This window comes from Charadrius vociferus, unplaced genomic scaffold, assembly GCF_000708025.1.
Source record: "Charadrius vociferus isolate BGI_N301 unplaced genomic scaffold, ASM70802v2 scaffold2, whole genome shotgun sequence".
NCBI lineage: Eukaryota > Metazoa > Chordata > Aves > Charadriiformes > Charadriidae > Charadrius > Charadrius vociferus.
In genome coordinates, this window is record NW_009647595.1 from 6725342 (window position 1) to 6748494 (window position 23153).

Here is a 23153-nt window from a genome sequence, read left to right on the forward strand (position 1 = left end):
AAAAAAAAAAAAAAAAGAAAAAAAAAAAGAAAACCAAGACAGTTTTGGGAAAGAATGCAGCCAAAGTCCCAGGCGAGGCGTGGGAGGGGAGATGCAGCAGACTGAAGAAATCACTGCAGCACACAGCATCAGCTCCTCCCTTACCTGCAACAGAGGTTTTATTGTAAAATTATAGCATTTACAGCAGCGACACAGTAGGCTATTTGAGAGATATATAACATCTACACACAGAGACGCACAGAGCACTCCTCACAGCAATAGCCGTAAATGCTGATGGAGGTTCAGACCACAGAAATTTCCCATGGTCTGATCTCCGGCTCCCCCAGACTCCAGGAGAAACCTATCCCCAGCGCAGATGGGGTGGGCTTGGTCTCCCGTCGGATCTGTCTTTTAAGGGTTTCCAGATCTGAGCCTCAGACGCGCCAGCTCTGCGCCGGGGAGCCGCTCAGGGCCGCAGAGCCCAGGGCTCAGATCTGCAGAGTGAACACAAGTCCAAAGCGTGGGAAGGAGCCGTGAGTTTGCCGAGCACGGAGCAGCCCTTCGGCTGGATGAAAGCAGCTGATGCCGCCCCTGTGAACGGCACCATCCCCAAAGCCTTGCTGACGAGGCAGCGCTCGCTCTGCTACACGTGAAGGGTGATAGACACTGAAGATGACGGTGACTTCGAGGCTGAAGGCCTTTCAGCAAAGCGACTGATTGAAACCCTATTGCTCTGTCCTACCTGCTCCGCTCCCCCAGCAAGAGCTTCCTGTGCCGCAAAGACCTAGACGGTGCCGTCCGTACCCAAACCCACCCTGTAAAAGCTAATTAAAATGTTTAATTAGCTTTTAATTAACAGCATATTTCAAAATTCTTTAGGGACTTGCAGATGGGCAGAGAGGCACAACTTCAGGGTCTGGGGCCATTTGTTTCTTAAACGAGTTCCCTCCCTGAGAGCAGACACGCAATTACACCGCCGTATCAATTGCTCCTCATTTGCGAAGCCGGAGCATGAAGCAAGTTGTGTTAATGTGTCGAAATGAGGGGAGAAATAAAGAGAGCAATGGATCACTGAGTCTTTGAAGGGAAAAGTAATATTGCAGTAATTTACAGAAGGGAGAGTTTGTGGGTGGGACAAGTTGCTCTCAAAGAACAGTGGCATTCAGCCAGTAAATATGGCTCGTTTGAAAAGAGCATCACTGCCACCTTCAGGAAAGACGGTTTCTCTTCCCTGCCATGCGGCAGCTTTCCCGGGAGCTTTTTTTTGGTTTATGCAATACAAAAGAAAGCGTTTTGTGCAACTCCAGACAAAGTTATATTTTTAGTTATTACTGACGCTCTGTGGATGATGGTGTGGTCCGAAGCCTCACAGCTTCTGAATTTGGACACCCTAAACTGCCTACGCCGGAACATTTCATAAGCAGAATTGCCAGTGCAAACTTCAGTTTAAGATGGAAAGGACTTGTCAGTCAGTCCGGCCCACCTCAGTGCAACAGCATTTCCTAACAGACACCTCTCGCCCTTTATTCAGTCCCCAAGGAGCCATCCTCCTCCACTTCTCTTGCGAGATGTTTGCGTTAGCGTAAGAGATGTGTTAGGAAACTCCTCATGACATCAGCCAACTTTCCTTCCCGTGTCATTAAATCATCCTTTCACCAGCCAGAACGCGGTCAATCAGACAGTAGACACAGAAAGCACCTCTGGCCCAGGTCTCAAAGTGGCATTTCACTCTCAGGCACTACAAGCCACATCAAAGATGCACAGTGCTGAATGCAGAGTATATTGCCTTAAAAACAACAGTAAGGATGCTAAAGATGATAAAGGCAATTGCCTAAAAGCTAGGAAACAGCACAGTTAAGACTTCCACATTACTTAAGCTCAAGTCTCAGCAAACGCGCTCCCACGCTGCTTTTAATTACACCAACACTGATCAGGGGTCACATAGCTGGTTATGGGGACATCAGCTTCATACTGCAACATCTCCCTCCACCCTGCAATCGGACTCATCTCGTGAGCCCCTTCACATGATGGGTGTGTTTCCAGCCACACGGGACGAGCTGGACATGCGCACATACTCCTTTCCCAAGCCTGGACACCGGCCCGTCATTTGGCCAACGTTCGAGCATCACTTTGACACAATGGGCACGTGTGAAATCACGCAATGCGGGATGACGGGGAGCCAGGATAAAATCAGCAGCTCAGTTTCTTCCTTCCTGAACACAGGGAATAGATGGGCCACAGATATGTGCTCTTGCCAGGGCAGCTCTAACTTGGAGTTGTCTTCAACTCCCATGACTATAGAGGTCTTCTCTGCCTCAGACAGTTCATGGAGTACACAGTTACCAGCAAGTAACAAAGCCATTAAGGCCGTACCATAGATGTCACATGCAGCAGGAGCTCTCCATGCTTCTGAGCACATCAGTGATACACCCTGAATGGTGAGGAAGGGGAGGAGCACACAGAGAGACACCTTGGGAGACCTTGGGATCAAAAGGGATTTGCCATCACTAATAACGAAGCCCGTGGCAGGAGCCAGGAGAAGGCACAGCTCTCCAATGTCCCGCTCCGTTATCACCCATCACCAGCTGCTTGTAACCCCTCGTCTCATTTATCTGACACCTCTGACGCCTGCGGCAATTTGTTGGCTTTTGGACAAGGCTCACACGTGAGCAAATGTAGGTGCCCAGGGCAGGAGCCTGCAGGGGGTAGCAGACTGCTGTAGGACAAATATACCTTCTCAATTTCTCCAACTCCTGTTGCACAAACTGAAGTCCCAGGAGCCATCCAAGAAGGCCAACAACATCCTGGTCTGTATCAGGAATAGTGTGGCCAGAAGGACCAGGGATGTGACTGTTCCCCTGTACTCAGCACTGGTGAAGCCACACCTCAAGTACTGTGGTCAGTTTTGGGCCCCTTAATACAAGACAGACACTGAGGTGCTGGAGCGTGTCCAGAGAAGGGCAATGAAGCTGGTGAAGGGTCTGGAGAAGAAGTCTTATGAGGAGCAGCTGAGGGAACTGGGATTGTTTAGCCTGGAGAAAAGGAGGCTGAGGGGAGACTTTATCACTCTCTACAACTACCTGAAAGGAGGTTGTAGAGAGGTGGAGGTCGGTCTCTTCTCCCAGGTAACAAATGACAGAACAAGAGGAAACTGCCTCAAGTTGTGCCAGAGGAAGTTTAGGTTGGATATTAGGAAAAATTTCTTCACAGAAAGGGTTGTCAAGCATTGGAACAGGCTGCCCAGGGAAGTGGTGGAATTGCCATCCCTGGAGGTATTTAAAAGATGTGGGACATGGTTTAGTGGTGGACTTGGCAGCATTAGGTTTATGGTTAGACTCGATGATCTTAAAGGTCTTTTCCAACCTAAATGATTCCGCAATTCCTAATCAGCGCAGCACATTGAAGATAAGACAGTGCCAAAGCATTTCTGTATTTTTCCATCTAAACATGAGGAGGAACTTCTTTACTTTGAGGGTGGCAGAGCACTGGCACAGGCTGCCCAGAGAGGTGGTAGAGTCTCTCACACTGGAGACATTCAAAACCCACCTGGATGCCATCCTGTGCAACCGCTGTAGGTGACCCTGCCCTGGCAGGGGGTTGGACAAGATGATCTCCAGAGGTCCCTTCCAACCCTGACCATTCTGTGATTCTGTGCTATGTATCAGATGAATGCTTTTCCTGCCTTTACCAAAATAACGGGTCTTGTGAGAAGCTGTAGATGTAACTGAGACACATAGACATGACTGAGCAGGGCAGTCACGGGAAGGCTGCAGGTGAGCGTGGCGCCGGGAGCTCTAGGACCATTCACACACATGGGAGATCTCGATCTCAGTAAATATGTTTGTAACACACCAAATCCATGTAACTTGCTACCAGCCTACCACACACTCAAGCATTTGCAGGTGAAATAATTACAGCACTTTGAAAGCTCTATTCTACCACTCGCCCAAGTCTTGTAGAGCATCCCTACAGCAACCAGACGACTTCACCGCTGCCCCATATGACGCCACGAACACCCGCTTCACACTGCTACAGCTGCAACAAAAAGGGACCAGAACATTGCTCTGATTCAAGAGACGGGGTCAGACCATACCTGGCTAGATTTGCTGTTCAGGCACAGCCCTTCTTGTGGTGTAACTTCGACAGGAGCGAGAAGGCACCCTCATATCACCTCGGTAATAAAACAGAGGATGAGAACTAGCTGAAAGAATCATCAGTACCAAAGCCGGGGGAAGTGAAGCACTGTCCCAGATCCAGGACACCAAGCTGGATGCAATCATCCAGTTTTTAAACACCCCACATGCTAGCAATTCATTACAGCACATGCAAACTGATAGCATGGACTTTATACCAGGATTGCTTTAGTCCTTGCTTCGCTGCGCCCAGATGGAGAGCTGCTACTATTGATCAGGCAGCAGACATTACACATTGGGAAAAGGAGTGAAAAACTTCACTTAAGCCAGTAAAAAGACGAAAAGAAAGAGCAGGAGCAAACAGCCTGGTTAATTCAGGGCTAGTTCTCTTTTTTTGACAAAAGCTGCTGCTTCACAGAAGCATTTCTCAAAATTTTGAGAAACAAGTAACCCCATCACCACCACCATCCTTGAGGGTGCCTCCTGCCTCAAGCAGGGCTTGTTAGTGCACACGTCTGCAGCGCCCAGTAACCATCGCCGTGAGTTTCTACACAGACACACTTTTGAAATGCCACAATTAACTATAAACTCACTGTGATTGCATAAAACTACTCCCTGTTAATTATTTACATCTATTGAGGAGGTGTAAGTCTTTTCAGGGACAGAAAGACAACCTTAAGTTTAGAAAACCTGAAGAAAAGAAGGATGAGCATCCTTCTAGTGAAGCAACAGCCTTAAGAGAAACCGCTGGAGAAGACACACTGGCATTGGCTTTGCAAGCCAGGAGAAGGCAGCCAGAGGATGGTGCATCCAGAATGAGATGTTTGCCTGGGAATACTTCAAGTCCACCTGCAACAAACCACTTCAGGATCTCCCTCTCCTCTGCATCTGCTCCAGCCATAGTGAAACTATGAAGAAATAGGCAGCATTTCTGGCGAAGTGAAACCCTGCTGTGATTTATAAGCAGAAGATACAGACAGGAAAGGATTTTGTTTTTTTTTTTTAGGAGAAACATTTCCGCATTTTTGTGCTTTGCATGTGAAATTTTAAGAACCAAACGAGTATCATATAAGCAGGCTGGTACTAAAGAACTGAAGAAAAAAATCCAGGGCTTGTGGAGTGGCACACACTATTGGCCACAGAGCCACTTTACAGTGAGTGGTGACACTCACTGGCACAGGTTGCCCAGAGAGGTTGTTGAGGCCCCATCCCTGGAGGTGTTCAAGGCCAGGCTGGACGTGGCCTTGGGCAACCTGGTCTAGTGGGAGGTGTCCCTGCCCATGGCAGGGAGGTTGGAACTCAATGATCTTCAAAGTCCTTTCCAACCTAAACCATTCTATGATTCTATGACACGCATCATGAAAGCCACTGTGGACCCATTTCCTCCAGACACCCACCTCTGCTCAGAATTCGAGGCCCAAAAGAAAGCAGCAATAGTGTTTACACTCAGAGACACAGCACCACGAGCAGAAGGCTTTCCACCCACGACAGCTACAGGGTGGTCACACCAGCTCACAGTAGAGGAAGGATGGCTAATTTGAGCAAAGCTTTTATTTAAACCATGGAGTGCCATCCAGCCCAGCACCCCAAGACTCTAGGCTATCACTTGCACCAAGAGGATGCCATCCAAAGTCAGCAATTTTCCCCCAGAACTTACACAAAAGCTGTTTAGCAGCCCACATAGTGCCGAGCCTGCCAGCTACTCCTCTGTCCACTACCACAGGCGACAGAAGTATTAAAACAGAGAGAGGGAGAACATTAAAGAGTGGGTTTGCAAGAAACAAGCACCAAAGCCTGAGCAGCGAACCCACAGTGGTTCCAGTTCAAAAACGTGAACAGCTGATGGCTGACGCACTGGCAGGCCTGTTTTCTTCTCTTGGAAAGCTCACGAGTAGGGAAGCTTGCGGAGCTGTGGGGCAGCCAACTCAAAGGCACGCCAGCTCTAATCTCCTTTCCCAGCTGCGTACACAGAGCAACTGCAGAACACAAATGCCAGAGGAAAAAAAGGAAAGCTCCAATTATTCTCAGACCACAAGAACAACGATGTTTAAAAGCAAAGATATTGGCAGGGCAGCAGAAAGGAAGAGCTGTCCAAAACAGTCGACTGAAGAAATTCTGTGTTGTTTTAGTCAGTAGCCATCGAGGCAGACAAAGAAGAAAGCTGCTATGTGGCTACATCTTCCATAGTGGCACCCAGCCTGTCTCAAGTGTTTTCTAATTAGATCAGAAATTAAAACTGTCCAATACCCAAGTTGTGGTTAAAACCTGTTCTTTGTAAATTACGTTTCCTTTAGAAAGCTTTACTTTCAAACAATAACAGTGGACAGGAGTATGATTTGCCCCCCCTGTGATTAGTCAATAACTGTATTCACAGTAACAAGGCTGAGATTAAATTATTTTTTTCCAAGGGGTAATGAACTCATGGGGACAGTTACCCTTTCAGATACATGCAGAATGGTTGGTTGTATATGGTTTGTAGCATTCATACAACTCTGGGAAAGATTTATTTTTTCTTAAAAAAAAAAAAAATAAATCAAGTTTTGTCCTTTCTTATTTGGATTCAACTGTGATGCTGCCAAAAGGACTACACAGCAGTATCACGTCAAGGTAAGAGTATTTTATTCCTGTAGCCAGCACTGCACACGGTTTGCTTTCTCTGTAGTAGGGACATGTAAGAACTAAGCATCTTTGGCAGGAAAGAAAAGAGGAAAAAAAAAAAAGTATTACCCTGCTTAACAGAGGAGGTGGTACAGGTAACAGCAATACACACTTCTACTTCCTTCGAACTCTTCCTCAAGTGTCACAATTAAAAACTTTGCAGATCTCTTCGTTCCCAAAACAACCAAAAGATAAAATGGTGAATCTTTCCTGATGGTGCAGAAGGGTGTCCACAAGAAATCCAGCATGGTCACACCCGTATGTTATAATTGGAGTGAGTGTGCCATACAGTTACAAAACATTATTTGTCCAGCAAATAAAGCTGAGGGTGTTCGTGCTTGCCTGCAGATTTCAAGACTCCTTTCCAGAACACTGACAACTCATTTTAGGATAATCACAAGAGCACCACACACGAGGTGCACTAATGTTTGCTCATCTATGCAAAACACGGCATTTCCCCCGAGATCTTCTTTCTAGTAATGCTCAATTCTTGTTTTCCCCTTCAATTCTTCCTCTCCCCAAAAAAGCTTTTTCTTCACCAATCTGTCAAGCTTAACACTTGTTGTGATAAAATGCCAGCCAAACAGGAAGCATTATTCAGTATTCTAAGATTATTCAGATTTTACACACAGTTCAGAGTACCCAAATCCACCGGAGTACACAGTGGTATATATAGAGGGGTAAGTCAGTCTTCCCACCGTTGGTACGGAAAGAGCCAAACTGGCAGCCTAACCTGAACTGTCATTTCTGACGACCGCGCTGAGATTTCAACACAGGTAGCCAAGATGCAGGTTTTTCAGCAATGGCCACTGGGATCTATATGGATTGACAAAGTTTTTCCCCTCAGATCCTGTATGAGTAACATTTCTGGAGACAGGGAAGCAGCACAGGGTGGGGAGCAGTAACCCTGAGACACGCTAGGCTTAGATCAGTGGATTAGACTAGTGGTTACTGGTAATGAAACAGCAGAGTTTTCACTATATAAAATTTATAAATTTATTTTTTTTTGTAAAAATCCAAAGAGCACGAAGACATCTCACTCAAAATACTGGTAAATCAAACCACACTTAGAAAAATGAAAGCTGATTTTATTATCTTATCCACAGCCAATCATTTGACATGAACATGCATACGTAATTTTGCTACGCACACACCACAGTTTAACGTTAGTTATTAAAGGTTAAACATACAACATACATCCTTACAAAAAAGAGTCAAAATGCAAACGTAACTTTTAAACAAAACAGTTTTTACTCATTTAAAAAAACCTTTGTGTTGGGTACCATTTTGTACAAACACAGTTAATTTAAACAAATCTGCTTTTAGTTTCCTCATGGTTGCACATGAAAATAAGCTGCAATAGAAAATGAAGTCATCAAGGGATTTTTAAATAGCAGAAGTAGGCAGTCTTGCCATGCAGAAGAAGCAATATTAAATATTAGTTTTTCAAAAAAAGAAAAAACCACAAGTTTAAAAATATTTAGTTCAAGTCACAAATCTTTCCCCAGTACAGAGAAATCCAAATGCAACGCATAATTAGCTGCCACTTAGGATGGCTATTCTGAAAAGTAGAAATACTTTCCAGAATTGATAATTTTAATCGATTTGGCACAGAAAAGAAGTCTGAGCTTACTTAAGAACAAGAAAGTGATTAAAAAAACCAGGGGAAACAGGAAGAGAGAAAATAAAAAGCAAGAATGAACGAGATAGTAGTTGCAATCACTAAAAAAAAAATATCTGTGCATCTCAGTCATTGCAGAATACTGTTTGTCTACAGCAGGTGCGAATTCCAGGTAATTGTTATTGCAACATGGATTTAATTTGCTTGGAGGTAGTCTCATCATTCAAATGCTTTGTTGTGTACCTAAACACAGAAATAAAAATCAAGTTGAGAAGAGCACACATGCTTTTTTATTTTGGCTTGACAAATACGTAATATGTTTATGGCTCAATCTTATTATACCAAAGAAAAAACATCAGCCACTCATCATCACTCACTCCACAGTTACCAAGTACCTAAGTCATACATTCTGATCAGAAAATGCTACTATCAATCAGACCCAACAGCCTTCCACCAAGGGCGTTAAAAGTAAGCCTCGGCTGGATGTTGGCTTTCGTGCTCACAGACCATTCCCATAGTAAACTCACATTACCACCTGTGATAGGTAAGACTATAAGACTAACTCTGAGGTCTCCGTGCATAGGAAACATCTTGAAATAAAACACAGCTTCAGAAACTTTTCTTCAGAACTTCCAGTGACCAAACCTTTCTAAGATCCCGCAATGAGAATAGATTTAATCACTTTTCAGCCTAATTTCCTGTTTAGTTAAGTAACTGTGCTGCTAAAACTAAAGAGTACATGCATGTGTTTATTCCCCCCTTCTCCCTTCAAAATTCTCTAGAAAATTAGCACACTACAAATCACTACAAAAAAAACTTAGTTATCTCTTATTTTAAAAGATAGTACTGTATATCCTCAATGCTGGCTTCTTTGTACGATTCCTGATCTTCCTTCCTTGACTGTAATCTAAAAGTAAGGAAAAACTTATTCTGTAATTTAAATTACAGAATTCTGTAATTTAAATTACAGAATAACATGTTATTATATATAACATGTTATATTAGCACTTTCATTGTTACCCACAACTGCAGTGATATTTTAGTTGTTCACTTGAAGAATATACAATGACTTTCTGTTTGGAAATGAAAATCAATATAGATTTCAGCATATTTTGGTAATTTGTAACTTCCACAAACAAAAAGCCTAAGGTTTTCTAAAAATCTTGAAAAGTTATTGCACTTGGTATTCTTTCCATGTGAAAAAGCTGAACATGATTACAATACTTTCTGAAATTCAAATTATACACAGCTGATCTCCCTCCAAAACCCATACCACCTTCCATTTGCTTTTAAGACACATTATCTATCTCTTGAGAAAACACGATAACTTCTAACATCCCTTCAGAATCAAAGACTTAAGATTTGGATTTAATTTCTCATGACATTAATTTCTCACAACATCCATTTCTCATGACATCATCGTGAATCTGCTTTCACCATGCACGCACATAGTGGCTCACCTCTGCATCTCGTCCTAACAATTCCAAATGTGATTTTAAAAAAAGATTTAAATATGCTACACAAACAAGTAATCAAATATATGAAACCAGGACTGTTAAAAGTACGTAGGCATGGAATGAGTTGGTGTGGTGAAAGGTCAGCACGACAGCACAGACTGAGTTTACACTACCCACAAAGTAACACACAACAGAGTGAGAACCTGAACTACACCTTCCATGCACTTTACTAAGTGTTGACCACGACGGTGAAAAATGGGGCACCAGTAAATGTCAGTGTTCAGTTGCAGCTGCAATCACAATAAATTAGTCAGAATATAAATGCTAATGTAGCATTTTCCCTCCAGAAGCTTTTGTTTTTACTGATCACATACATGAGGTTCAGCGATGAACAAAGTGATTTAGGCATGGACATAATCACATGAAGTCTCAAATTATACCCAGATTTATTTCTTCCTTCAGCTAATAATCTGAAAAAACTTTGCAAGTGAAACCACTTATAATGCCACATAATTTCACTTCTTACCACATTTTAACACAATAAAAATGAGGGCAAATGAAATTAAAGCAGTTTCACTACAGACAAGAAAAACAAAGTACCACTGCATACTTTCAGGCAAGACAAGCTAAAGCTTCCACATTTCAAAGTAAGAGCATGAATAACACCACCCAGTTACAGTTAACTGTTACCAAAGTTTGTGATACTTTTTCAAGTAAGGACAAGAATGAAGCCTTCGTCTGCCTATCACATTTTGGCACTCTGATGCTGGACACCCACATGAAGAACATGCTACTGACTACAGATACAGCTTTATGACCCAAATTAGCAGGTTTTAGGTTTCTATACAGAAATATTAATTTTTTTTTACCTCTGCAATTAATATGACATCTTGTCTCACCTATTCGACAGCAAAAAAAATTGAGACTCTTGCCTTAAGTACTCCCTCATAAATACTTTGTGAAAGAGGAACATACCAAAATCTGCCTTGCATGTCTGAAGCTATTTGCAAAACAAAAAAATCACATGAAACCACTCTTATATTCTACTAATAATGAATAAAATCATCAAGTCATGGTCAAACTACAAACAGCTGAGGATATGGCCAATGCAAACTCAATCCAGCCATTTCTTTGGTAAGCTGGCACAAGTCACAGCGCACGTGCTATAGCCACTCATTTGCTTGTTTGGTAGTTCAGTCAGTAGATGTGATCACAGTTAACTTCTAGTTAGCTTTTAGTATGTGTTATACTTTGTCATGAGTTTTAGCTTAAGGTACAATGTCTACGCTGTCACGCTTACCTCTACAGACCCATTCTTAACCTGTACACAGCTAAAGTACGCAAAAACTTATCTTAGAATGAACGACTGGAAGTTTACAACCTAGCTTTTAAAACACAGTAGCTTCTTCACGCATCCGTGTCCCAAGACAGATTGGAAAAGCAGCCTGCAACAACCAAATTGACCTTTCACCTCTAACACTAACTGAACACCTTTCTGCTGAAGGAAATGCCCTGGACAATTTATGAAAATTCACATTAAAATATTTCAAATAAAAATAAAAGTACCTGAGAGCATTTAGAAGGCCTTCTACGCTGTTAGGAGGCTGGTCTTTAAGAACTTTGATGCATCCTTTCATCTAGGAGTGAAAAAGATTTATACATTTTTTTCCCCATGGTAATACCTTCTAAGTTTACATAAGTGTTTTATACTCAGTTTGTCAGAGAAAAAAAAAGTATTTAAAAATTGCAGCAGTATAAAGACATTTTCTTGATATTAGAAAGGAATTAAGCTTTCAGTACTACATTTTCCTATGAAAGAATGGCTTAGCTACTTTATAATCTGCGTATCTTTAGACAATGCAACTTTGATATCAAGCTCTGCTTTATCAACCTTAACAAAAGGAACTGCAAACAAAAATCTTTATCATAAATCCATTAAGAATGATTACATTCAGCCAGTGAAATAATGACAAACTAGCTAATACAATGGGACAATAGTACATTTGAAACAGCCACAAAGCAGCATAGAGTGGCAGCATATATTCCATAGATTTACTATCAAACAACGGCAGAAAGTTGAAGACTGGTGGATGCTGAACTGAGCTTTTTACCAGATAGCGAGGAACCATTTACATGCCATTGTTATTTCCAGTCCTTCTGATTTGGATCTTTCAACACAACCACTGTTCACCAGTATTTCAAGACACTACCTGAATTCCATCAAATCAGATTTTTCATGACCTAACAATGACTGTGCATGTGGCTGAAGGTCCAGTTTACATTTCCCACTACTTACGTATATGGTTGCTAACAGTCGCCACTATCATTAAGCATCTATCCAAAGTGTATATTTGCTACTAGAACCTGGAGGACAGAAAAGGAGTCTACACACAATTTAAATACTCAAAAGATTATTTAGTAACAATAAACTTACATCGATTTTTGAAGTTTTGGCAAAAGCTCCCACTGGATGCACGTGGTCATAGAGTATGATGACACCCACCATTACCCTCAGACAGAATGATACTGTTTCCTCGTTTGTAAACCTGCTTCTATATTCACTGCAATTTAAAAACACAGATTATTACCTATCAAACACAACAGGACAGTGCCTACTAGTAACGCCCAAAATAAGATCAAAGGGGAAAATCCTACTATAAATGCTTAGAGGAAAAAAAACAAATTAAAACAAACAAAAACCCCAAAACACACCAACACCACAAACTTTGAGAGTTTTCCATTTTCCTTTTAATAACATGCCTCTAAGTCAGACCATCGCTTCGAAAGAGTTACCTGGAGATTAACAAAGATTCTCAAAGCTAAAATAGCACCCTGCTGCTACATCATTTCAGGTTTGGGGATTTTTTTTGTAGAAAACAAAACAAAAGATTAAAACGATACATACTAACTTTGCTTTTAGTGCTTCCTACCCTTTCCCCTGCCACCCTCTAATACACACACAACCCAAACTTTAACTCGGGGAAAAAACAAAAAGGTCAAAAAAAAAAGCAAGCTTAATGAAAAACGCTTAACTACTTTATTGACTGGGACAGACCATTCCTAATCAGGGGAAGAATATACGTGTTTGGAGCTGTTAATGTGTTTCTAAACAAGTGTACTACAGTATTTGGACAGAAACAACTTATTTGAGTAAGACATATCTCATGCCTCAGTAATTTTACCAACGGGAAACTATTTACATCTCAGAAGAAACAGATAAAAACCCAAAGTTTAGTTTGACTTCTTGTTCATACTCCCAGTGCCTCTCAAATTTCCAGTAGGCAACAGACTGCCTTCATGTCTAAAAGTCATCTCAGAATTCCCCAGACAGGGGCGCTGCGATTTTGTTACAGCCATCAGCCAAGCCAACTTGCAAGGAGGTACCATCCAAGGCATTGCCCTTAACCCCCTCTTTCTTTCTTTCAGGAGGCCATAGGCAATCACGCTCAAATAGTGTATCTTCCTGAATAATACATGAGAAAACCATTTATAAAGAGTGCCAAGAGGTTGTGTAGCTTTCATAGCCATTCTATTTTTAAATATTAATATGTTCAGAAAAGTAGACCGCCAGATTTGCACAGCTAGCAAAATGAGATGTTAGTTTCATGTCAAGGTAAAAAACTAAGTTGGTAAAAAGAAAACACCATAACTCCTAATTAGCCCAATTATATTTCTTCTGCCTTACGCATCGCAAGTTATGTCTTAGAGAGATGATTCATACACAATACAGACACTGTTTATACTCACGGGGTTTCCAGCATGACCCTGCACACACTAGCCATGGTGCTTAAGCAATCTGTAGTATTCTCTATCGGTAAATTTTTATTCTGCAGAAAACAATAAAAAATTTCCAGTTCAATTATTGTGAGATATTATACTACAAAGCCTAAATCAAATCAGTGATCTGCTGGCATGGCAAAGTGGAGGAATTAAAAACATCAACACAACTACGGTAAGCCAGGTAGCCTCACACTGGTTTTTAAAAATGTTACAATAAAGATTAGTGAATTGGAGAGCAAAGTTTACCATATGCGTTTTGCTTGCTTTTTTGCAGTTGAAGAAATACACCATTGACACTACTGACTTTTGGAAATTTTAAAGGAATCACCTAACCTGCTCCTTAAAGACAGAAATTTCTATAGCCAAATGCATGCATCTGCTGCAAAAGTAAGGTTTAAAATCATTGCAAACAGCTCAAAGAAATGTAAAATAAGAGGTGATTTTTCTCAAGGCTTTTCAAGTGTAAAGCAGAACTTAGGAAAAATGTATCTTTGTATTAACCATGTAACGTACAATTATTTTTTATTAAGAAATAGTGCGCATTCTTTGCATACAATACAAAAATTATCACTGTTATCAGAAGTCAAGCACAATACTTGTAGTGACTAGATTTTATCACTAATATTTATTTAGGTAGTTAAGGATAAATAGGGATGTGTCAAAATGTTGGAATACTTTTCCAGTTCAGGTTCCTCCCCTCCTTCTGCAGTAATTTTCACACAGCAAAGGTGTCTCAGGTAGGAGGAAAGGAAGCTACAAATTTCAATTCCCTTCCCTATTGTAGGCACAGAGAATCAAGCTGTTTCCCTTTCAATTTTCTGAAGTTTCAGCTCTAAACCACCACCAAAATTCAGGCAACATACTTGCGTCTCCCACTTCCCTCCTTGAGTAAAGCTATCGTTAGCAATGTTGTAATGCTATTCATTAACTTTCTGCGACACATCCACAAGGTGGCTAGCCAAACTTACCCTATCCTCTATGGCATCTCAGAAAGATACTTCATGTTTCTTGAGGCTCCAAAAAAAAGAAATATTTTGATTTCTAGATTCCCGTTTAAGCCTAGTAGAAGAGTTTTGTGTTCTAAAATAATGTCTGGCCCTGCAGTGGTTTGAAGTACATTATCCAAGCCATAAATGTATATTCTTACCTCTGACACAAACTTTGTTGTAGCATCACTTAAGGTTTTCAACATTGGCGTTGCTTCAGCATAAAACAAAGACATTCTGTTTGCCAACTCATTATTTACTTCATTTTCTCCCTCTGCCTATAAAATAGAAAGAAAAAAGAATGTAGTTGTTCTGTATATGAAAAAAGAATGATGGTAGTATAAGATTACATTTCATTTCATCTAAGGGTTACCTACTGGGACATTGTTAATCCTCATACGGCTCAGAGTTCTTCTATAGTAGCTGAAGTCATTCTGTATAGCAGGATTTGTCATCTACACAGACATGGAAGCAAAACAGTTGTGACAAACTCCTCAAGAAAAATATAAGAACAAGTTTTCATAAAAACACAATACTGAGAACCTTCTGAAATAAAAAGGCCTAGGACATGTTGAGAGAAGTGATATGTGAAACAATGTTTTCTGGTTAAATTGTCAGATTTTTCAGAACAAGAACTAATAAGAACAAGAAAAGGAGTAGTCTCCTAAACAGGAGTTTGAGAATAGTAGGTTGAAAACACGGCTTTTCTAGTTTGACTCCAAGGATCAGACTAGTAAATTAGTATCGTTTCAGCTTAGTTCTTTGCACATTAGCAAGAAAATAGCTGGACTATGGATGTGCACATACTAAAAGCAGCAGCAGCATTATCCCAAGAGATACGTCAAATTCAGCCGAAGAAACATGATTAATATGAACTGAAACATAACAAGTGCGTAAAGCTAATACGATATTTCATCTGGTTTCCAGTTTAATCTAACTGTAGGTCATGTGAGCAAGCCAAGCATAGTAGATCTACTATGCTCATAGTATCTACTACATGCTCTATTCTAGAACAGAACGCAACCCAGATTGCTTCAGTAGACTTGTTTTTCATTCGGCTAGCCTTTGTGCTTACAAAATTACAAGTTCTTACCTTAAGCTCATCAAAACGGAGTGTAAAGTGAAGAATTTCTGCAAACTGCTTAGCAAGAGCCTGCTCTCGCTCCAGGTGTTGTGTTGGTGAATACGGAGTGCTCGTCAAGGCTCCCAACAGACCTCGCAATCCTGCCTCTTAAATGAGAGGAGAATATTTTGCAATATACAACTGCACCTGCTTCTTGTATCTCTATTGACTGATATTCTGCATGCTAGACTTAAATTATCTATCTGCCAAAGTACATGGTAATTAATAATAAAGGGGTTTGATGAATTGCTTCTGTGTGCCACTGTTATCACATTTACTTGCAAATTGCTGTAAAGACTTGGTCTAATCAGCACTGACAGCCATGAAAAAACTTACTGAGAAGTTTTATTCAAGCTTTGTCTGCAACATTTGTGTAAAACGTTTCAATCACTTATCTTAAAGACTACAGTCTGCTAATAATTTCAATCACTTGTATTAGCAGACTGTAGTCTTTAAGATAACACAGAATTCTAGAGGTACATACCTATCAGCAGAAGTCATGTTTTGTTTGTTTTTATGATAAACTTACAATCCAACTTCCAGCTCATTTTCTTGAGAAAAATACCTGACCTCTAACAAAGCAGAACTTGTTAAAAAGCTCCGATTTTTTGAATCACAAATACCTTCTCTTCATGAGCTATGCTAACAACTCTGTCGAAAAGTGAGGTAACAACAGACAGTTTATGTAAACACAAATCAAATCTAATATGTTTTATCAGCTGAGACACAAAACCAACTTGACTGATGTTGCAAGAGGAATGAAGTGCCATCTTAAGTATTGCACCTGCTTAAACCAAAATTAGGCATTTCCACAGACCAAATTACTTCTGGTGTTTGGGGAGGAATAATATAGTCAGTTTTAATTACTCTTGGTATCAGAAACGTTAACAGAATTCATTCCCGATGAATTAGTCTACCAATTTTCAAAACAATCTGCTGGTTAGCTCTTTTCAGAGTTATTAAAAGGGTAGAGAAAGAGGATGGTGAGTATGCTCCCATTCTCTCTCTCTCCTCTTGGGTATCCACTGAAGCAGGTTTGCTTTCACATGCAAGAAGGTAGTATGCAGATATAAGCAAGACCCGATCTAATATATGGAAGGAATCCATGCATATGAGCTTTTACCTACTAACAAGGGGTTGATCTAGATGTGATCACATATGAATTTGAATATGTCCAATTTACTAATAAGTAAAGACAAATCCCCCCGAGTTAATACCATTCCACTTACCTAGTCTTTGAGAAAATTCATAGAATTTCTTTAGTTTGCCTACTAGTGGAACAACTGCACCCCATGCCTTCTCTTGCAGCTTCTCATCATTGGGATGCTGTATTGCCTTAAAATAGAGAGAGGAAAAAAGTATGCTTAGATTAACAATAACTAATATGCTACTGAAAAGAAAAAAAAAAAAAAAAAAAAAAAACCAAAACACCAAAACTATGCAGGGCAATTGTTTGAGGAACTAGTAATTAAGAATTCTACCTACTGAGAAGTTTCCAGTAGAGAGTCAAACCTGTACTAACCCATGTCTGTTCCAAAAAGCTCTAAATACTTGTGTTGAAAGTATCCTGAATAGGAAAACAACTTGGAGAATGTACAAAGAAATTGTTAAAAATAAAGCTAATCAAATAAGAAAATTTACATAACCAGACCTAGTCAATTAAAATCAACAACTTCACTGGGGTACCTCCAAGCAAAAAAGTTCAGTGATCAAAGACACATCCTAATGTTGGTATCTATCACCAATTTCTGAATTTGGTAAGAAAATAAAAAGTAATCAAGCAACTTTGCTGTGAAGGGCAGGCTAAATATTACAGTAGGAACATTTAAACATAATTAACAACATAAAGCACCACCAAGACATGGTATATACCAGAGCTTTGGGGTATATACGCGTAGACTTTGTCTTTCCAGTAAGCTTCCCAGACAGATAAAGCCTTAAACTCAGTCTCTCCAGGTTTTTAAGATAGAAACTAGACTACTTAGCAACTGAAAATTATGAAGAAAACAGAAATAAAAATGCTTATAACTCTCCTGCTGCATCTTCACAGTCAGCTCCTTGATTCCAAAAATCTGTTTCAGTCAGCCCTGGGCTCTGAGTTGCAGCACACTCCTCTGGTCCCTGGGAAGTTTCCTTCCTGCGATGTCTACCTCCTTCTCAGGAGCAGCTCGCTTCTGTCTCCATGGGAGCTGCAGGCTTCTTTGCGGAGACACATGTTCCTGCCAGATCCTACAGCTTCTCCCCAAATACGCTCCTTCCTTGGAGAACAAATAATCTATCTCCCCTCCTAAGGGTTTTATGTGACAGTTACCCTCCTTAAACCTACCTTAGGAATTCAACAGAGACTGAATAAAAACTCATGGCACTTTAAAGTTGAATGGCTCTCAGTATCTCAAATTCATATAGAGTGAGCGAGCAGAGACTCCTCCTATGTACTAGGATTTCTTAAGAGTATGTTACAGTAACTCCTCACTTTAGGAGGAAAGTAACCCCATTGCTGCATCTGAGGAAGAAGGGAAGGGAGTTCAGAGAGTATTTATTCCACCCTTTCTTAAAGGTAAAGGAAAAATGGAGTCACATGCTATAAAGAAACTTTGCTTCTTTTTCCAAACATCTACTTTAGTAAACAAAAGCCAATTAAAAGGGATTGAAAATGAAATGTCTTTTGTGTTAGGATTACCACACATCAGACTTCTCCAATTAGCATACAAAAAAGATGTCGACACTACTTAATATTGCATTATAGTCACACCACGCTCTTTTCAAATTCACCACTAACTCAGGAAGAGCTTATGTGGGAATATAAAGAAAAAAAAAATCAATAGCAACAATTCCATAAAAAGTTTGAGACGCATCATTTGCCATTACATATGTGCATTAATATTATTGAAACAAGCTACATCTGTTTCACTGTTAAAGAGGAACATTCCAGAGCAGAAATTCAAGACAGCAATTTTAATAGACAGCATGCTCTGCCAAAACAGCTCCTGCAAGCAAAGTTAAAATCCAGCAGTATTTGGTTAGGATCAGACAATAACAACCACAGGTTGTGTGCAACCATAACGCTCTAGCTCACCTCTCGTATTTCATGGCCAGCTCCTCTATATGACTGCAAGTCTTCCAGTATTCCTTCTGCATCCTTTAACACTACATTCACCTGATTATAAATTTCCTTTTCAGATTCTGTAGGTTGGGCATCTAAACAGTAGAACATATTACATATATATATATATTTTTAACAACAATATGGAATTCAATAGGTACACCATCACCTATGGGACAATTTTTTTCATGCAGCAACTCATCAAGAATTTTCATTCTCTGAAGAGCTACTACAATGTAGGAGGAACTCCCAAGAAAGTCATTGCATTCATTTTAGTAGTCTTTTAGATTCATTTAGCATCCCAAAAATTCACCTGGAATCCATCCTTCCTGACTCAGGAGTTAGGAGAAAAAAATACTGTCAAGTTGTCCTTATGACTATTATATCAACCTCACCTTGGAGCGCAGTACAAGCTCAATGGAAGAGACTTAGGTAAGCGCTCAAAAGACACGCTCACTACAGATATTACAGGAGGTGTTCGTGTCTATTGTTATCTAGAAACATTGCATCAGATTATTTACCATCTTCCCTGCCTCTCCTGTTACTGGTTAGGAAAGGAGCTGTATCTTTTACTTCTAAATATATTTAGTTCTCAAAACGTATTCTTTATGGTACTACTTGCAAAATCCGAGTTAGAACAAAAAGATCTAGTGTAAACTTGTTCTCTTTCCTCCCCCCCCCGCTCTCTCCCCTCTTTTAGGATAAATGCTGCCTCCCAGTTTTTCTATAATTAGCTAAAGACTTTCCAAAAGTATATTTGATCATCATTTCAAAAGTGCTACACACACATATTTAAAGAAACTCATTCAGTAAGAAGTATGTTTTGATAGGAATCAACAAAAGGCTTTAACCTTTAAAAATAATCACCTAGTACAAATATCTTAGACCTGGTTTACCTGATATGAGATCAATTTTTCTTTTAAAGTTCTGATGGAAGCTATAAAGTTAATTCTATTCAGATTGATTAAAAAAAAAATTAGTTACTGAAGCTCTTATAGAAAAAAAACCACACTTTGTTTACATGGGCAAAATATGTTACAAAATAAATATCAGCATATTTTAAGCCAAGACTTCCAATGCCGGAAGTCAGGGTATTAACAACAGACCCTTTTTAATAGGGACAAACAAAAACTACCTATGGACAATATAACCTCATGATTTTGTGCAGCTTAAAAAGCCTGGTAAACGTCTTTTTAAGAATACTTTTTCTATGATCCATATGTGTAACTCCCGCTAACCGTGAAGTTAGGTACATACTTACATTTAAAAAAAAAATAATAATCACCATATGCTAGTGTTACACACACAAAAAAAAACCCCACACATTAGAAAATGAAGTTTGTATTAGGAGAAAAGTTTCACGTGCATTGCCTGTCTGGATTTTGCTGTAATTTTTGCATAATACTTCTTATTTTTATGGTTTAATGCAAAGAGAGTGGGCATTATTAGCAAATATACCTATATATAGACCTTGCAACAGTTTAACTGTGATATTTTGAGAACCATCAAGAATTAGCACGGGTAAAAAACAGCTGGTCACTCCTTTTAAAAAAAAAAAAAAGTTTAAGAGCACCATATTGATTAGGCATCGAGTAAAAGTGGCCAGCGCTTTTCAGTTCATCACAAAGGTCACATTTATAATTTTGAAAGCTGCTGAAGACTGCTATAAGAAATGAAGACAAAAAAATGAGGGAAAAGAGCAGACAGGTAAGCACCAGTTGACCGGCAGCAGTTCACGCACAAACATGAAATGCTATAGTGAAATACAGACTAAAACGTGAAGCTCTGTAGCATTCCAGAGCGTGTTGTTAAATAATGCAATCAAGACTTGCCACTTGGATTGTCTCACACTGAGCACGTATCTTTCCTATTTAATTTTTCATGCCATTTTTCTTTACCCTTTCTAGTAAGGGGAGTGTACTTTTTAACATGGAGGGGTGGTACAGCAGAAGGGCCCATGAGAACTACTCCTCATTTCCGAGCCCACCGACAAGCAGAACTATGTAGTACTATGACCTTCCAAGTTTAGAAATGAAAGTCATCTTCTAGATACAAATTAAGTGGTCTTCACTGAACAGCTGGCTATCCAAGTCAAGACCTTCTACATCTCCGTTAGCGTGTTTCACGTAGGATATCATCAACCAACTACGGTGTTCCATTTCCCTAAAATGTTCCAGGAAACCGAAACCAATGGTTTATACTTAATTTGGGGTGGTAGGGTGGTTTTGGGGGGTTTTGCTTGTTTATTTTGTTTATAACAAATTTATAAAGATACATGTTTTAAAATCCAGTAGGCACTGGCTTATTTCTTTTGGTATGTATTTCATTTTGGTGCGCCTAGTCCTCTCCAATGGAAGAAAGCTATCAACATGATTTGTCCCAACTAAGTTCCTCTCCCATCTGTGATTCTTCAGCACCTAGAGGAGAGCTCACATTTAAAAAGTAAGTCTAAATTCTTTTGTATTCACTTCACAAAGCATTGAGGATGTATTAGGATAGGTTTAAAAGGCATGATATAGAAAATCTTCAAGCCCTAGTGCTGACTGGCTCACAGCGATTGGTTTATTTGCTTCTCAGTGCTGGTTAGGGCACTGTATGCTGAAAAGCCAACACAGATGGAGAAAGAGGGACAGGTTCCTCTTCCTAAGCACTGTTGTAATCTTGACTAGATGGAGATGGGACACCCACATATCAGTATGTACCTGAAGACTCAAGCTACGGGACTTTCACTTGAGAATCACTAATTGTGATTCCAAGGATCTGCTGGAGAGGGTCCAGTAAAGGGCTACGAAGATGATTAGGGGATTGCTCATATGAGGAAAGGCTGAGGGACTTGGGTCTTTTTAGTCTAGAGAAAAGAAGACTGAGGGGAGATCTTATTAATACTTACAAATACTTAAAGGGAGGGTGCCAGGGGGATGGGAGCAGTCTTTTTTCAGTGGTGCCGAGTGATAGGACGAGGGGTAATGGGCACAAACTTGAACATAGGAAGTTCCATCTTAACATGAGAAGGAACTTCTTTACTTTGAGGGTAGGGGAGCACTGGCACAGGCTGCCCAGAGAGGTTGTGGAGTCTCCCACTCTGGAGACATTCAAAACCTGCCTGGACGCCGTCCTGTGCAACCTGTTGCAGATGACCCTGCTCTGGCGGGGGGGTTGGAGTGGGTGAGCTCCAGAGGTCCCTTCCAACCCTGACAATTCTGTGATTCTGTAATTGTGGATCTCGCTTTCCTCAATGTGGAGGGCACAGAGCAGGAAAGGAGTTGTACTTCTGGAGTTAGTCTTGTCAACTAAGAAAAAGCAACCAGCACTGCCAGGCATACAAACAGCAGGATGAAGGAGACAAACTATTTCAGGGAATTCCCCTTTCCCCTTCCATGGATCTAAGCTCCTGCCACAACTTTAGGACAAGGCTTTCCCTTTACCTGGCAACATTTCCATAGAAAGAGCGAATACAGTAAGCACAGCACAGCTCACTGAAGTGTTCTGAGGTTTGATATTGTTGCCCAGGGAGCCGACCTCTGGTTATTTGGGACAACTTTCCCACGTTTAATCCAGTAGTAAGAAAATCGAAGACTGAGGTAGTAAACAGGGAGTCCAACTTTAAATTAATTTTAAATTTAATCAGAATGTTACTAACTAGATGCAATATACATTTAGAGTTCAGAAAGCTCACACGGTAACGTATTAAAGACAAGAGAGCAGACTTGAAACAATATACAAATGCTGTTATGTGAACTAAGTGCTATGGGAGCGTGACAACATATTGCATGCGGGGAACACACACATTTAGTGACTATTAAAAAAAGTATTTGGCTAGCCTACAGAACTAGTAGGGAGAGAAATTTGGGGTTAAAAGTTTATACTGCACAGCAAACATTATACAAACTGAGATTTTTCCCAGGGAAGAACACATCAAGTCATCTGAAACTGGCTGGGACAAAACTCACAAGCAAGGGAGAGAAAAACCCCAGACTGCTGGAGATGAAATAATTTATTCATCTCTATCATCATTACTATGGAGAATGCTATCTTTGTGGCTCCTCTGAAACGCAGCCAAGCTCTTTGGAGGTGCTGCAGAATACTCTCAGCACTAGCCTGAGATCACCATCTGCAACCAAAAATACTCAGCATTTTAGCTACTATTCAAATCAGTAAGTTTGGAAAGGATTTGCACCGTGACTGTAATGACACCAACGTAAAAGTTGAGCTGTAAGTTTCCCACGTTGTAGCTGGCTGTTCTATATTAACAATATTGTCCATACAAAGCTGTGTATTTTCCTCTGCTCATGTTAAAGTGGCACTGCAAAGAC

The 23153-nt window shown here is 40.3% G+C and overlaps 1 protein-coding gene across 2 annotated transcripts in view; it reads right to left on the reverse strand.

Moving 5' to 3' along the window:
• Positions 1-7836: 7836 nt before the first annotated feature.
• FAM49B (family with sequence similarity 49, member B) overlaps positions 7837-23153 on the reverse strand; it is a 43674-nt gene continuing 28357 nt past the window's right edge. Inside the window, exons 3-11 of one of the 2 annotated variants that reach the window (XM_009881014.1) lie at positions 18814-18935; positions 16967-17072; positions 15708-15844; positions 14992-15069; positions 14776-14892; positions 13596-13675; positions 12283-12409; positions 11415-11485; positions 7837-8634 (exon numbers count right to left, since the gene is read on the reverse strand). In XM_009881014.1, coding sequence (XP_009879316.1) covers positions 8571-8634; positions 11415-11485; positions 12283-12409; positions 13596-13675; positions 14776-14892; positions 14992-15069; positions 15708-15844; positions 16967-17072; positions 18814-18935 — 902 coding nt within the window. In that variant the 3' untranslated portion in view covers positions 7837-8570. Of the gene's footprint in view, positions 8635-11414; positions 11486-12282; positions 12410-13595; positions 13676-14775; positions 14893-14987; positions 15070-15707; positions 15845-16966; positions 17073-18813; positions 18936-23153 lie in introns of both variants that reach the window. The other variant, XM_009881015.1, reaches the window with a different exon arrangement.